Source organism: Eurosta solidaginis, chromosome 1 (assembly GCF_040869045.1).
Source record: "Eurosta solidaginis isolate ZX-2024a chromosome 1, ASM4086904v1, whole genome shotgun sequence".
Lineage (NCBI taxonomy): Eukaryota > Metazoa > Arthropoda > Insecta > Diptera > Tephritidae > Eurosta > Eurosta solidaginis.
The window spans coordinates 11,348,948-11,364,959 of NC_090319.1; the positions used below are offsets into that span (position 1 = coordinate 11,348,948).

The following is a 16,012-nucleotide window of genomic DNA, read 5'->3' on the forward strand; positions in this document are numbered from 1 at the left end:
CAAGTTTCCTTGGACTACTGTTAGAAGATGTTCATGACAATTTGTGAGTAGTCGCTCCTATTAGATAGAGCGAAGCACTGCTTCGGCAGCAACAACAACAACAACATAATGGCCCCTATTATGAGACAAATTCGATCTTCGACTTTGGTCGAAAGAGCTGATCGAACGAATTTTCATTCGGTATTATGACGCGCGTTCGATGAAGGCAAGCGTTATTATGAATTTCGATAAATTCAAAAGTTTACACTAGCGCATTTCCTGAACTCTGTCAAATAAAATAAATAAATGATTCGTCAGATGAAGAGAAAAGCTTACTGGAGCTAGCCAGAAGTAGTGTTAACTTTTATATTGACAGTCAAGCAGCAATTAAGGCAATAATCTCGCATAGCACAGCATCTAAATGCGTGTTAGAGTGTAAGCAGTCTCTGGAGAGAATCGGGACAGGGAGAAGCATACATCTATATTGGGTTCCAGGGCATATGGGAATAGATGGGAATGTAAAAGCGGACGAACTAGCTAAAATGGGCGCATATCTTGAAGCTTGCTCCGTAGATATCCCAATTAGATTGGTCGAGATTAAGCGAAGTCGAGAGGTGCACATGATCGACCAAGCGGGAAAGGCGTGGATTCAAGCGCGGGGCTGTAAAGTGCCGAAGATTATGTGAAGGTCTTACAACCTTAGACTAACACAGTTGCTCCTATTATTAAAAGAGAGAACTGTAGACTCATGACGGGTATTCTGACTGGACACTGCCTGCTGGCGTCACATGCCTTTAAACTAGGCTTGGTCAGTGATAGCAGATGTAGGAAGTGCGGGTTGGAGGAGGAAACGATCGAGCACGTTCTGTGCCCATGCCCTGCACTTGCCTGGCTAAGACTCCAGCTATTAGGAGTGATACAGCTGTCAGATCTAGAAGCAGCAAGTGGCTTAGGTCCTAGGAAGCTTCTAGTATTTGCCAAGAGGACGGAGTTATTTTATAACATAAATCCTGGTTTTTGATAGGGGTTTTCAGTTTGGTCGTTAAAACAAACTTCTGGTAACACTACGGACTCAATCAGTCTATGTGAGGTCCTCATGGACCGGCCAGTTCAACCTACCTACCTAGCCAGAAGTAGAAGACGGGTGAGGGATGTTTCAAATCCTTTGGAAATGAATTCCACCACGTAAGTGTAGCTTTCTAAATAAGTTCTTAAATTGTTGAAATTATAAGTTTTGTTTATAGATTTATTCAAAACTTCAGACTGTCCAAAGAAGCGTTCATAAACTTCTTGTCCAGTACAGATGAACTGCTGCAGCAATGCAGAAGAGCCAAGTCTATTCCTAATATTCTAAAATTGGCAACAGTTCTCCGATATTGTACTCAGGGATACTACCAACTGAGCATTGGAAACGAAAATTCACTCGGACTTGCCCAGCTGACTGTGTCTGTGGTACTATCAGAGGTGTTGAATGTCTTGGAAAATTTTCTTTGTGAAAGATGGATAAAATTTAATTACGAGGAGGATGAGCTGCATCAAACAACGTTGCATTTCTATAATGTGCAAGTTCCTTTTGCTATATGGGGATTTTATTCCATAATTGAAACCAGTCTTTCAAGCTGCTACTAGGTAGTAAAAAAAATAGAACATAAATACAAAAACTTACATTTTAAACAATTCTTTGCTAACATTTTAGAAGACGGTGCACCACTTTTTATCGAAAATTATCAAAGGTGGTATCAAAAGACGCGTCTCGATCTCCGTTTTTAGAATCCGAAAGCGAAAATTTTAATTTTTTTTCTGTCAAAAGATATAAGCAAAAAATCGGTTGAAATTTGCATGTGGTTGTTGTTTTTTGGCAGATTTGTTGTACACACACACATACTAATGCAGAAAGATGGTCTTCGCGCATTCAGTTTTGATCCCCAAACCGGTGTCGGACCCACCCAGGGTTATTTTTTATAAGCGCGGCCGAAGGCCACCAACTCAGAAAGGTGTTCTATCCAAAAAAAAACTATGGATCGGGCCCCATATTTCGGACTCTCCATATTACGGTTTTTTGTAACTCTTTCATTTACCCATTCTACGGCGTAATTTTGCCAAATATAGCACTCTTCGCAATTGGTGCTCGCGCTATAATGAACTGTAGAACTGTATTAGTTTTGAGTATTCGATTGCTGCTATCCGTAAGGAAATACTCTCACGTCTGGCATGATATTTTTCAAAGATTTTTAAATAAGATGTCAATTTTATTTCAATATTAATTCTAACTAATTTTTATTTTTGATTTGATTTATGTATTAATTAAAATTTAACTTAATTAATTTGATTGTTTATTATTTAAGTTTTTACTTAAAATTTTGTTTTTACACTTATGTTTTTTTCCTTGTTATTTGTATTATATCTTATATCCAGTAGTCGGCCGCTTTGTGTCTGTGTTGACTTTAATAAATAAATAAATAAAATAACTTTCGCCAGAGATGAAGTGTCATAATATCAATTTCAAATTCGATTTTCGATGTTCGATAGCCAGCAAAGATCAAATAATGCTCATAATAGGAGCCAATAAAACTTAAAACGTGTATATTTCTTTCATCACTCGCTTGAGTTATCGCTCGAATATTTTTAAAAAGTATGCGGCATCTCTACTATCAGTGTTTATACAGAAAGAATGTTTCCTTTTGTCCACCCTGTGCTAAAAAACAATACTGCCGCAACAAATTTCTTATCAGTCAAAAACATCTGGTCAAAGTCAATTCTTTTGAGGTTATAAACGATTGTGTAATGTCAAATAATAAACAGTCAATTTAAGGACAGGCATTTGTTGAAAGATTATGATTTCACAACATATCGGAGCCAGAAAACCTTAATAAATAAGTAAAAAAATAAACAAGAAGTTAGGGACTATTAAGGACAACAGAAATCATGGCCAAGTATTTAGCACAGATTATTGTATTGGGCGGACAAGCCATTGGCCGTGCTTTTGCAAGAGCGCTCAAACAAGAAATTGCCGCTTCCCAACAAGCAGCGCGTCGTGCTGGAGGTGGACCGCAAGGCGAAAAACGAGCAGAGGCCAATGCTCGAGCTGGTACATAACAAAAGTATTCACAAAAATGAATGCAACGTAATAATTTTATTTTTTCTAATTAAATTGCAGGCATGACAATAGAAGAGGCCAAACAAATACTTAATATTGACGATTTAGAAGATTTGGAAAGAATTGTCAAAAATTATGAACACTTATTTGCAGCTAATGATAAAACGAAAGGTGGTTCTTTTTATTTGCAATCGAAAGTGTTTCGTGCTAAAGAACGTATTGATCAAGAATTAAAACATCAGATGGATGCGAAGCGTACAAAACAAAGTGCAACGTGAGGGAATGTTTTGATGGCGCCCACTAATTAGGTGTCTAAAAATAGGTTTATTTTGCTAGAAAGTAATTTTGTTATAAGTCGGAAAAATTGAAGCGAACGTGGAAATGTTAAAGAACGAACGTAAATTGCGAAAGAAAGAAGCAAACAATAATTCATTGTTCTGCTCATGGTTGAAAAATTATCCCATGTATTTATACTAATACAGGCATCTAAACTCTGAATTGCAAGATGCTCTGTTAATATTTACCCTATACAACTCGAAAGGCATTGTAGAAATTAAAGTTTCCTTATATATATAATGGTAAAATATCTGCTTCCTTATTTCCTGTATAATATTCGACTAGGTCGGGGTATATCTGGAATGTACATAATAGAATAATTAAGATTTTTTTTAATAGTTGGATAGTCTAATTTTTAACGCTTGAGTGAAAATAGTTTTCGATCCGTTTTCGTAAGTTACGATTACATTGCTGATTGTTTAAACAATAAAAACAAAAGAACTACTTCAAAGAATTATGTAACATCTAAGTTTATGAAAGGTTTAAAATTATATCAAGTAGCGAAAGGCAATCATGAAGATGTACGACCAGAGCACTCGATATTAAAATCGATAGGATATTCGGTAACGGAGATCTGTGCAAAGACATATACGTCCACAAAAAATGTAAAAAGACATGCAGTAATATTGTAATGAATTCTGGGGAGATTCCGCTTATTTGAAACCTTCTGTTAATGGTCGAATCGCTAAACTGTTGAATAAATCACTCCAGTATTCAGTATTGCAAACTGAGCTTTATTTAGATAACTTAGGGAGTAGTACTTCACAATTATACTTCACAACCAATAGCGTGTTTAAATCAAAACTGATTAATCATTCCTCAGCTTGCGCTGCTTGTATACTCTCTGTTGCCTCGTCCGCATATTTCTACTAAGGTCTAGACGTTTCGCCTTCTAGAACTGCTGTATCTCCTGCTTGGTAATTGAGCTACATATATGCGTGTGTATGTGTGAGTAACAACTTCGGCTGATGACTACATCTGTGTGTGTGAGGTATCTCTTCGTTGCCTTGTACATAAGTGTGGCTAGCTTTAATGTGTACATGTACATGAGAGTGGTTGCTTCATGTTTTTGTTGTTGCGTGATTATTAACTAGCCTAGTGATGTAACATTCGCCACAATATGCAATTATGAAAAAATTTGGGATCTGAATTCCTTATAGTTTTTTTTAATTTAAAGCTTTGCATCCTCGCATCAACAACGTATTTTATGATCAGGCTGTATCTTGTTCCATTTTGCCTGATGTATAAAGAGCAAAGAAATCATCAGTTGGCCCATATGGTGCTGCCGTTGTGAAAAGAGTACATAGACAGTGGCAATAAGCATATCTAAATGAAACAGTCACATCGGCCTTTGAACACAAAGCCTGCCCTAAAAAAATAAAAGATCGGAGCGTACAGGACTTGTAATCGGCAAAGGACTGCCGACATTCTAAATTTCGGGGACTGTATTGGGGCTACAACTAACACTGGATTCAAACCATAGAGCTACGCCAAGTAAGGGCATTGCTGAGACGATATAACATAAAACGATATAGAGGCAGGACAAATCACTTCACAACCAGGATAAAGAAAGGGGAAGGGGATTCAGGGGGTTGTGTTACGCAACCTTCTCAAGGGGTTGCCAGCGCTATATGTAGCTTCTCCAACGCAATTGTCAACCTCACCTACCCGCGGCGAATCCGCGAAAAAAATCATTCCCGAGATGGTCGGGCTAGTACCTTAATGGCGCTTTGCTACCGGAACGTACCGGATCCATATCCGGCAAAGCACCATCAACATCAATAACACTCCCCAAAGCATACGGGCAGTGTCTTTATCGTTAATACAACAACAACAACAACCAGGATAAAAATTCGCAAGTGACTGCCAGCTCAAAAGCCACTTGCACAAACTAGGCATCTGTTCCAGTAGCATCAGTCGCCTCTGCGATACCGGGAATAAGACTGCAGAGAAACTCCATCACGAGTGCGATGCCATTGCGAGAAGGGTACAAATTTTCGTTCGTTGCTACAACTGTGCTTCGTCCCATCCAATGCCAATCCAGGTGCCACTACTTACAAATTGTCATCAGCATTCCCCAACGGGAGATCGAGGAAACTTCCAGTTTCAACAGAAGTATACCAGATAGAAAGGGGTGTTAGAGGCGTAAGTTCCACATTGCAACTGAAAAGATGGTTGGTGTCATGTGGGGACACGGGACACGTTACAACCGGGATATACATTATGCATGTCGGGGTTGATTCTGGACAGGTAAGAGTTTAACCTATTACAGTATCCTGATGAAAGTGACTCGCGTCTTCCTGTGAGTTTAATGTTTTTGACTTTAAGAATGAGGTTACAGGGTAATTCCTGGCTTAGAGGTCCGAGACCTTTTTGTGGATATCTCTGAGGAACAATTTGTACTTTTCTTCTACATACTGCTGAATTCTCAGGCGCCGTATTTCCTCATAATGCTTGCACAGATGACATCTTAAGTTTCATATGTCTGCTGAGAAACCCAGGTTTCTAGGAATTCAGAAGAAACTGGGTGTTCAGCATTTCATTTCTCATCCTTTTGGGGAGTACTCCTCCTGCTGTGTAGATGCTGTTCTGGGGACATAAGGAGACAACCCGTAACAATTCTAAAAGAACGGTGTTTTGGCAGCCCTGTAGTTTTTTCCAGTGTGTATCCTTTTGGCTCGGTGACCATACTGGGTTCGCGGTGCATGCAAGCGGAAGGCCAATTACTTTGTAAGTGGTAATAAGCGTTTCTTTATCTTTACCCCAAGTGTTGCCGGTAGCAGAATTTGGAATTTTTCTGCGCCTCTGGATTTTAGGTGCATTTGAGAATGCGCACTCGGCAAAATTTAGATCCCGATCCAGCATCACACTCAGTATTTTTGGATGTAAGACTGTTGTTAGCGTAAGACTGAGCGTAGCGTAATCGACGTGAATGTCCATTATGGTCGGTATTTGTTTTGTAGGCGGTATGGCCTAAAAGGTTTGATATGGTCATATTGGTCTTTCCCGAAATGGTCGGGCTAAAACCTTAATGGTGCTTTGTTACCGGAAAGTACCGGATCTATATCCGTCAAAGGATGTCGTTGTTGTTGTTGTAGTGATAAGGTTGCTCCCCGAAGGCTTTGGGGAGTGTTATCGATGTGATGGTCCTTTGCCGGATACAGATCCGGTACGCTCCGGTACTACAGCACCATTAAGGTGCTGGCCCGACAATCTCGGGAACGATTTATGTGGTCACATTAAACCTTCAGGCCATTCCCTCCCTCTCCACCCCCAAGTTCCATGAGGAGCTTGGGGTCGCCAGAGCCTCTTCAGTTAGTGAAACAGGATTCGCCGCGGATAGGTGAGGTTGACAATTGGGTTTGGAGAAGCTATATATTGCGCTGGCAACCTGAAGGGTTGCGCTACCCAGCCCCTTGAATCTGGTATTTTAGTCGCCTCTTACGACAGGCATACCTACCGCGGGTATATTCGGATCCCCTAACCCGCTTGGGTTCCGTCAAAGGATCATCAACATGGATAAAACTCCCCAGAACCTCCATTGTCTTTATCGTTAATACAACAACAAAAACACAGAAGAGGTCACAACCATCCATGCTATTAATCGCAAGACCTCAAACGGTTCTATATTACGCTACGTAATGTCTCTGATTATGTTTGGGGTATGGTACTTGAGTACGCGGTGCCGTATCTAATCATAGTGATTAAGGAATGCGGTATTATTATATTCTTCATCGGGCCACTTGAGGGCAGTGCGCTGCCACAACGTCCGAGAAAAAAAGTAAAAAAAATAAAGTTCACCTATAGCTTGGGCAATTTTCTTATTTCATCCGTAACTATAGGTTGATCAGGTCGTTCCATGAGAACTTAATATAGGTCGAATATGTAGCCATGCTACTTGCTGCTTAAGGTCGGACAATTGTGGCGCAAGACACAACACAATACATATTTTCAATACAGTCCCACTAAAAATATTCTTCTAATGCTTTCCAGGAACTTCAAGGTTTTTGCTTCACCATGGAGGCCTTGCTTTGCCTTAGATTCGTTTAGAGACTTCTTACTTGTATTTACTAATATCTTAGTCCTTGGATTGCTCATGAATACGTTTTATGTGGGACCTGTATTACGTTTTACGATCCCTGATCGAAACTGATTTTCTACATCTCACCATGGAGGCTTTTCTTTGCCTTAGATTGGGTTAGAGACTTATTACTTGCATTTACTAATATCTGAGTCCTTGGATTGCCTATGAATACGTTTTGTCTGGAACCCGTATTACGTTTTACGATCCGTGAAACTCATTTTTTAAATCTCAATAGCTCTGAAATAGTGGATCGGATTAATGACATAGGTGAACTAGCGCAAAAAGTATTTGTTAGATCCAAAACTTATTATAGTTTTTAGAAGTAGTTCGACAGTTTCATAGTTGTCGTTTGAGTGAAAATGATTTTCTGTGACTGGGCCAATTTACGTTATGTGAAGTCTTAAATTGAAACGAATTTGCATACATATTATCACTTCACAGAACGTGTACTGTTTCCACTGATCGTTAAACGTATTCTTTTAAAAACTGAACACGGCCTTATAAGCAGTTGTTTGTTACTAGTATCGATTGTTGTTGTCGATAACGATTCACTCTTGTTATTTTCCGACTGTAAGTGCAACACTGCCCTCCCAATTAGAAAACAAAAATATGTAAATGAAAGAAATTTAAGTCAATTGTGTGAACAAATTAAACCTTTTATTTGTAAAATAAAAATCTTAAAAAGGTTAAAAACACATTTTTCAGAGAACTGAAAATATAATATTACGTGAGACATCGAAGGCGAAAAGAGATTGCAGCGCAAAGCGTACATAGCAGCTTCCATTAACTGCCACCCATCTTGGCACTCCGTACATACCAAAGCATGCCCCCCTTATCAATGTTGTTGTGTTTTGGACTTGAGAACTGATGCGCAGACATTCCAATGTGAGTTAAAATTTCTGCTAAAAGTCATATTTTATAATCACGAAAGTTTAACTGCATAGATACCAGCAACGAGAGAGCGTGGCAGCATTACAACTGCGATTCCTCCTTTGCAGTGACAGTTTTCAGAGGACCTTCGTCAAAGTTGGAAGCAAAACGTTGTTAAGATACTTCTTGTGGTATTAGCTAAGCAGTATATACTAAAAAGCTGTGGCCAATGGTATAAAAGCAAATTTGCACCAGTGAAAAACTGAAATATACTAAATACCTAAAGTACGCGAAATTGAACTTCATTGTGGCGAAAAATATCGATTGCAGTGTAAAAATTTATTTAACCAAAAAGTTAGCGAATCAAATATTTTTATATTACTAATTTTTGCGTGCATTTTATGGAATAATTCAGTCTTTTTTTTATGTTATAGAAAATTGCTGTACAAGAATTCATATCTACTTCCAATTTTATTGATTTGTAATTGGCCTTTTTGAAATTGCATAAAAAAGTCAAAATTGCACATTTCACCTTGCGCTACATTTCTGCCAGTAAAAAAGCTAAAAAAGGGAAAATATTGTAATTAAAACCATTACTAGTAAACGCAACATTAAATTTAACATTGGAAAAGTTCTTATAAAAAAAGTTTAAAAAAGTCGAATCTGCAAAGGAGTTCAAAACCACAGCAAAATTGCAGAAACAAAATTCAAACGTAATACATATTCGCAATTAGGGAGAATTTCGTGAGATCCCCTGCTACGCGCATAACAAAAAAAAAACCATCACTCGCCTATTGAGGGTATCATCTACCAAGTGCATTCCAATCAAATTTGTGACGCGTGTATATTTAAATATATGTAGGTATATTATCACCCACTAACAGCAGAAAATACAAACCTCACTTAATTTTTCGTGTACTTTTTACTTTTGTGCACGTTTTTTGTGCTCTTCCACGTACTTGTACTACTAATATCTACCGAGTTAAGACCACAAACGACACGTTGTCGTCGATGAGTCTGTAGCAACTACAAACAACCAAATCTTTTAACTTGGAAAAACTCATGTATAATATCGCACCACACATACAACAACATACTTATTGAATGCTGTGAAAAACATACAGATATCAAAAAACAACAACACCATCAAGTGCAACAACGTTGGGTACGATACTTAACAGCAACAGGAATCTTTCGTAGAACTAAGAAGAAGGAAACAACGTATAGACAAAAACATGTTCTCTGGTTTAACAAATCAATTCACTTCGTTGGTGGGCGCCGTTAAGGGTCAATCTGACGAAGATGTGCCTGCACCCACCCACGACGCTGTCGCCGCTCCAGAAGCAGCTGCAGCTGCTGCTGGCTTTACAGCAACAGCTGCAGGCATAGAGCAAACAGCGAATGCGGCAGGCGTTAGTGGGGAGCAGTTGCTTGAAGGTGAAGATGCTGCTAAGAGGTAAGTGCAAAAAATAGAGTATTGGAAGTATATATACATACATTCGTACACACATATGTATCTAGATATCTGTATAATTTTTATATATATAGGGGTGAAGGATTAAGTATTCAGGTCCGTTTATAGGTCATTGGTGATTCAGTGAATAAGTATATTTAATTAGAAAAAAAGGAGTTTTAGTAAATACTAGAATTTCTGTTAACTACTACTTAAATATATTCTACATGGTAATATTAGAGTATAAAAGTCATGTAAAAAATCGCTTATATTATTTAAGTAATCGAATCAATCTCAAAGAAGGTGTGCCGTAATTTTCTATGATAAGTATACTTCGATTATATCAGCATTTCATCTCTTTTGGCTAAAACCTCTGCTGGTATATAAAATATTAAAAGGTCTTTAAACAAAAGAGTAGATATATTTTGCGGCCGAAACTTATGAAAAAAGCGATTTAAGAAAAAATTGGCTCTCAGATAATGCTAATGAAACAGTACGATTTATTTACTATGAACAATTACAAGGTGTTTTAGAAAGGATATATTGATTTTTCGTTATTTGCTAATCATGTCAATACTACGGTTTGGTTTAACTGCTCATACGAGATTTTTTTAAAGTATATTTGTTATCTATTCTATTCTATTGAAATTTCTGTTCTATTGAAATTGAAATTGTGAGCATTCGAACTTTTTTTTTTCTATTTTATCAATTTTCCTTCCGGATTACGGAACTGCAGAAGCCATTTCAGCGCTGCGTGATCTGTCCTGACATGGAATCGCTGGCCGTAGAGGTATTTGTGAAAATGTTTAATGCACTCTACCAATGCCAACAGCTCTCTCCGCGTAACACAGTAGTTCCTCTCTGGTTTTCCAATCGAACGGCTGTAATATGCAACTACCTTCTCCTGTCCATCGACCAGTTGTGATAAAACGCCTCCTATAGCATATCCACTCGCATCTGTATCTAGAATAAATGTTGCTCCTGGAATCGGATCTGCTAACATTGGGGCAGTGCATAAACGCTCCTTCAATGTTTGGAAAGCCACTTCTTGCTCCTTCTTCCATTCAAAAGCTTTATTTTTTCTTGTAAGCTCATGGAGGCTATGGGCTACGCTGGAAAAATTTGGTACAAATCGGCGGTAATATGTGCACAGCCCAAGGAAACTTCTTAATTCATGTAGGTTCTGTGGTCTTGGCCAATCCTTTGCAGCCTCTATCTTTTCGTTCGCAGTGCAGATGCCCTCTGTCGTTACCTTGTGACCCAAATAATTTACTTCCTTTTTAAACAGCGCACACTTTTTGGGACTTAACTTCAGACCAGCGCCAGCTATTCTTTCGAAAACTTCCTCCAAGTTCCTAAGATGTTCATCAAAAGTCTTGCCCAATACGATGATGTCGTCCAGGTACACCAAGCATGTTTTCCAATGTAGTCCTTTCAGTACCTGGTCCATGAGTCTCTCAAAAGTAGCTGGTGCATTACAAAGTCCAAAAGGCATCACTGTAAATTGCCAAAGACCATCACCGACACTGAAGGCTGTTTTCTCTTTATCTTCCTCCTTCACCTCCACTTGCCAGTAGCCGCTTTTCAAGTCCAGCGTGGAAAACCATTTCGTACCAGATAGCGAGTCCAGAGTCTCGTCAATTCTTGGCAATGGGTAGCTATCCTTTTTCGTTACGTCATTCAACTTCCGGTAGTCCACGCAAAACCTCATTTTTCCATCCTTCTTTTTACAAGTACTACAGGCGAGCTCCATGGACTAGCTGATGGTTCGATGACGCCGCTGTCGCTCATTTCTTGAATGATTTGACTCACAACTTCCCGCTTCGCCAGTGGAACACTACGTGGAGCTTGACGGATCGGCCTCGCATCTCCAGTGTCAATTTGATGTTTCACAACGTTGGTGCGGCCTGGTTTAGAATCATCCTGGTCAAATATGTTCGCGTACTTTAGGAGCAGTTGTTGCTCCTGCGTCCATGCCGTGATGTCATTTGAAAGATCAGTATTACTAGCTGAAACGTGTTCCTGGAGCTGTTCACAGTTAATAACTACTTCAGCCTCTTGGCATCTTCCCAAAATAGCTCCTTTAGTCAGTTTGAGTGGTGACTTGAACTCATTGAGTACTTTTACCGGAATACGTCCATCTTGTTTTGTCATAGCCAGGGTTTTTCCTACAAGTATGTTTAGTGCTGATTTGTTTGCTGCTTAGACAACCCACAATTTGTTTTTCCCACAATCTCCATCAATCTTTGCCCAGATGACTGCTTCGGATTTTGGTGGTATTTGCTGACTCTCTTCCACCAGCACTCGTTTATTGCTGTAGCCTCTCTCGTAGCCGAAATTAAGTGGTACATCCATGTTTTTATATCGCATCGTCTTGCTTTGCATGTCGATCTTGATGCCCTAGTCGATTAAGAAGTCCACTCCAATTATGATTTCATCAACAATTTCTGCCACTATAAAACTGTGTACTACCGTGACGTTCCCAATTGCGACTTCACATTCTACTTCTCCAATTACATGGGTGTCCTCTCCCGTGGCTGTACGTAATCTTGCTCCAAGCAATGGTCTTATCTTTTTGTTGACTAAATCCGCTCGAATGATGGAATGAGATGCACCCGTATCTACAGTCAGTAAACGTTCCTTTCTGTCCACATGCCCTCCAACAGTAAGATTGCTCGATTTTCTTCCAATCTGCGAGATAGAGATTATGGGGCATTCAATTGCGGGAGCCAGCTGTAGCCCCTTGCAGCTGACTCGATTTAGTTTAACGATTGAGTGGTCTTGGAGATTTGCTCATCACCTTCTGCTCTGCGTTTACGACCACCCACATTGTTAGAGCTATTGGGACCGCTGCTGCAATGTCGTGCAATATGACCTGGGTTGCCGCACTTGAAACATTTAATAACTCCGGCATTTTTCTGTTGTGATCCCTTCAGTGCTTCCAAAATTGTGTCTACCCAATCTGGTCTTTCCACTTCCACACGATGAGCTTTGTATGCTGGTTTACTCAATAGTGAGGCCGTTTCCTGAGTCAATGCATGTGATACCGTTTCAGCAAATATCAGCTTTGGGTTTGCGTATGTAGCTCGCTTCGTTTCCACGTCCCGTATGCCATTTATGAAACTCTGGATTTTTACCCTTTCAGTGTATTCCACGGGTGCGTCCGCATTTGCAAGATGAGCCAATCTTTCAATATCTGAAGCAAACTCCTGCAATGTCTCATTTGCGTTTTTGGTAGCGGTTTTGCAACTCAGTTTGGAATATCTGTTTTCTATGCTCGCTTCCATAACGTCGTTCTACAGCAGCCATAAATGCTTCATAATTGTTCCGCTCTCCTTCGGGAATCGTCTGTAGGATTTCCGCTGCTGGCCCCTTCAATGCCACGAACAGTGCAGCAACTTTATCTTCCGCATTCCAGTTGTTCACTGCTGCGGTCTTCTCAAACTGTAGCTTGAAGACCTGGAAAGGAACAGAACCGTCAAAAGATGGAGTTTTTACCTTCGTATTACTCGCTGAAGCAGCCGGCCGATTAAGTTGCAATTCCTGTATACGACCTCTCAACGCATCCACCTCTGCCTCGAATTTTTCTTCAAACTGCATTATTTTTTCGCCCATGCGCGCTTCGAGTTTCGATGATATACGCGCCTCTTGTGCTTCTAGTTGTACTGTTATGCGTGTCTCTTGTTCTTTCAGTTGGGTTGCCATGTATGTCTTTTGTTCTTCCAGCTGTGATGACATATTTGTGATGACATTTCTGTTATACGTGCCTCTTGTGCTTCAATGTTCGCTGTTATACGGTTCTCCTGCGATTCCAGCTGAGTTTCCATCTTGGATGTAATCTGCGTCGACATTTCTGACATACGCGTTTCTTGTGCTTCAATCTTCGATGTTATGCGTGTCTCCTGCGATTCCAATTGTGATGACATGTTGGTAGATATTTGTGATGACATTTCGGACATTTGTGCCGATATTGCAGCCAATATCATGTTCAGATCTGTGTTCGCCATTGTCTGCGGTGTTTCTTCCATTTTTGTTATTTCCTCGCCATCAAGATGAAAGTCAAACTCTTCCACATCAATTCCTTCTGCTTCCATTGCCTCGCGTAGCCGTGCCTGAAGTTCAAGTTTAACGCTGCTTGTATTCAATCCACGGCTCTCCAACTCCTTCTTTAGTTGCTGGATCTTCAATTCACTGAACTTTGCCATGTCCTTGTTGTCCTCTGGAATTTATTCAACAGTTCCTCTTCTGACACCAATTGTAACGAATTTGCGGCAAATCCTCTTATTTGCCCTTTTGCTAGGTTCGTATCGCTAAACTGTTGAATAAATAACTCCAATATTGAATAATGGAAAAATGGCCTTTATTAAAATACTTCACAATAACACTGAAACTGTGCAACGAATAGCTTAATAACCAAACTGATAGCTTAAATGAAACTGACTTTCAAAATAATACTGCTATTGCTCGCTAGATATCGTCTTAGTCGTAACTGCTTGACAACTCAAACCAAACGGAATTCCAGCGCCTCTACATCTGCGGCCTTTTATACACTCTGGTTTCCTCGTTCGCATCTTCTACAATCTACTAGCATTGTCCATGAGCTCTCAAACTTCTCAGCTATAACTAAAATTGCACGATTTTATAGCTTCTCTCATACCCCATGCTTGTATGTGTGAGCGACACTTCCACAATTATAATTGCCTACATTTAGGAGCATCTCAAATAAGATGTCTGCATATGGTTGTGCCTTGCTTCTCAGCTGCGTGTACCTACATATGTGTGGACATAATGATTGGCGGCCACCGTGGTGTGATGGTATCGTGCTCCGCCTATCACACCGTATGCCCTGGGTTAAACTCCCGGGCAAAGCAACATCAAAAATTTTAGAAATAAGATTTTTCAATTAGAAGAAAATTTTTCTAAGCGGGGTCACCCCTCGGCAGTGTCTGGCAAGCGCTCCGGGTGTATTTCTGCCATGAAAAGCTCTCAGTGAAAACTTATCTGCCTTGCAGATGCCGTTCGGAGTCGGCATAAAACATGTAGGTCCCGTCCGGCCAATTTGTAGGGAAAAATCAAGAGGAGCACGACGCAAATTGGAAGAGAAGCTCGGCCTTAGATCTCTTCGGAGGTTATCGCGCCTTACATTTATTTTTTTATTTAATGATTGAATTATTGATGTGAATGTTTGTAGTTTACAGTCTCTCGCGCACACATAGGCGTATAAGTAAATGCATCTGTGTGTGACATCTCTCGGCTGCCTTATATATGTGTATACATGATTTGATTATTGACGTAAATATCGCTTAGCATGGCCTTAGCATCGCCTTAGTGATGGTATAGCTTAGTGATGCTAATATCCGTGACATTATTATTATTTATTTATTATTACGGCGTTTTAAGCCTAAAACTTAGATTATTACAAATTATAAATACATTTTAATAATAATAGGATTTCTAGAATTTTGGGTGTCGGAATGCATGAGATTCCGATCAGCACGGGAACTGGTGGTCCAAGCGGGCGAGTCTTGGAGTCATCTCATAGGGAAATTGGAAGGAACGTGTTCTCAATCCTGCCCTATTCCAAGACGTATGATTACACAGTTTTATTATATATGCTGTCGGAATGTATTTGATTCCGGTCAACCCAAAAGCTAGCAGCTCAGCAGAATGAGCCGCTGTTGTTGTTGTAGCGATAAGGTTGCTCCCCTAAGGCTTTGGGGAGCGTTATCGATGTGAAGGTCCTTTGCCGGATACAGATCCGGTACGCTCCGGTACCACAGCACCATTAAGGTGCTGGCCCGACCATCTCGGGAACGATTTATGTGGCCACATTAAACCTTCAGGCCATCCCCTCCCACCCGAACCCCAAGGTCCATAAGGAGCTTAGGGTCGCCAGAGCCTCGTCTGTTAGTGAAACAGGATTCGCCGCGGATAGGTGAGGTTGACAATTGGGTTTGGAGAAGCTATATATTGCGCTAGCAACCTGCAGGGTTGCGCTACACAGCCCCTTGAATCTGGTATTTTAGTCGCCTCTTACGACAGGCATACCTACCGCGGGTATATTCTGACCCCCTAAGGCGCTCTTATCGGACGGTTGGAAAGGACGTGTTTCCAATCCTCACTGTACCAGCTTTTATGTAAACATAATTAATTATACTATATTATTTTTGTAGGAATATACGTGATTCACATG

The 16,012-nt window shown here is 40.1% G+C and overlaps 2 protein-coding genes across 14 annotated transcripts in view; both read left to right on the plus strand.

Annotated features, from left to right (window-relative positions):
* Positions 1–2,730: 2,730 nt before the first annotated feature.
* blp (mitochondrial import inner membrane translocase subunit Tim16) lies at positions 2,731–3,866 on the plus strand. Its single transcript, XM_067763898.1, has 2 exons — positions 2,731–3,067; positions 3,137–3,866. Exons 1-2 carry the CDS (start codon positions 2,905–2,907, stop codon positions 3,352–3,354), a joined length of 381 nt encoding a protein of 126 aa, XP_067619999.1. The 5' UTR covers positions 2,731–2,904; the 3' UTR covers positions 3,355–3,866.
* Positions 3,867–8,082: 4,216 nt separating this feature from the next.
* Positions 8,083–16,012, plus strand: part of Sap47 (Synapse-associated protein 47kD) — a 153,732-nt gene continuing 145,802 nt past the window's right edge. For 6 of the 13 annotated variants that reach the window (XM_067780138.1, XM_067780184.1, XM_067780194.1 and 3 more), the window contains exons 1-4: positions 8,083–8,381; positions 8,441–8,720; positions 8,801–9,224; positions 9,354–9,822. In XM_067780138.1, coding sequence (XP_067636239.1) covers positions 9,602–9,822 — 221 coding nt within the window. In that variant the 5' untranslated portion in view covers positions 8,083–8,381; positions 8,441–8,720; positions 8,801–9,224; positions 9,354–9,601. Of the gene's footprint in view, positions 8,382–8,440; positions 8,721–8,781; positions 9,229–9,353; positions 9,823–16,012 lie in introns of all 13 variants that reach the window. The other 7 variants (XR_010952244.1, XR_010952245.1, XM_067780226.1 and 4 more) reach the window with 5 other exon arrangements.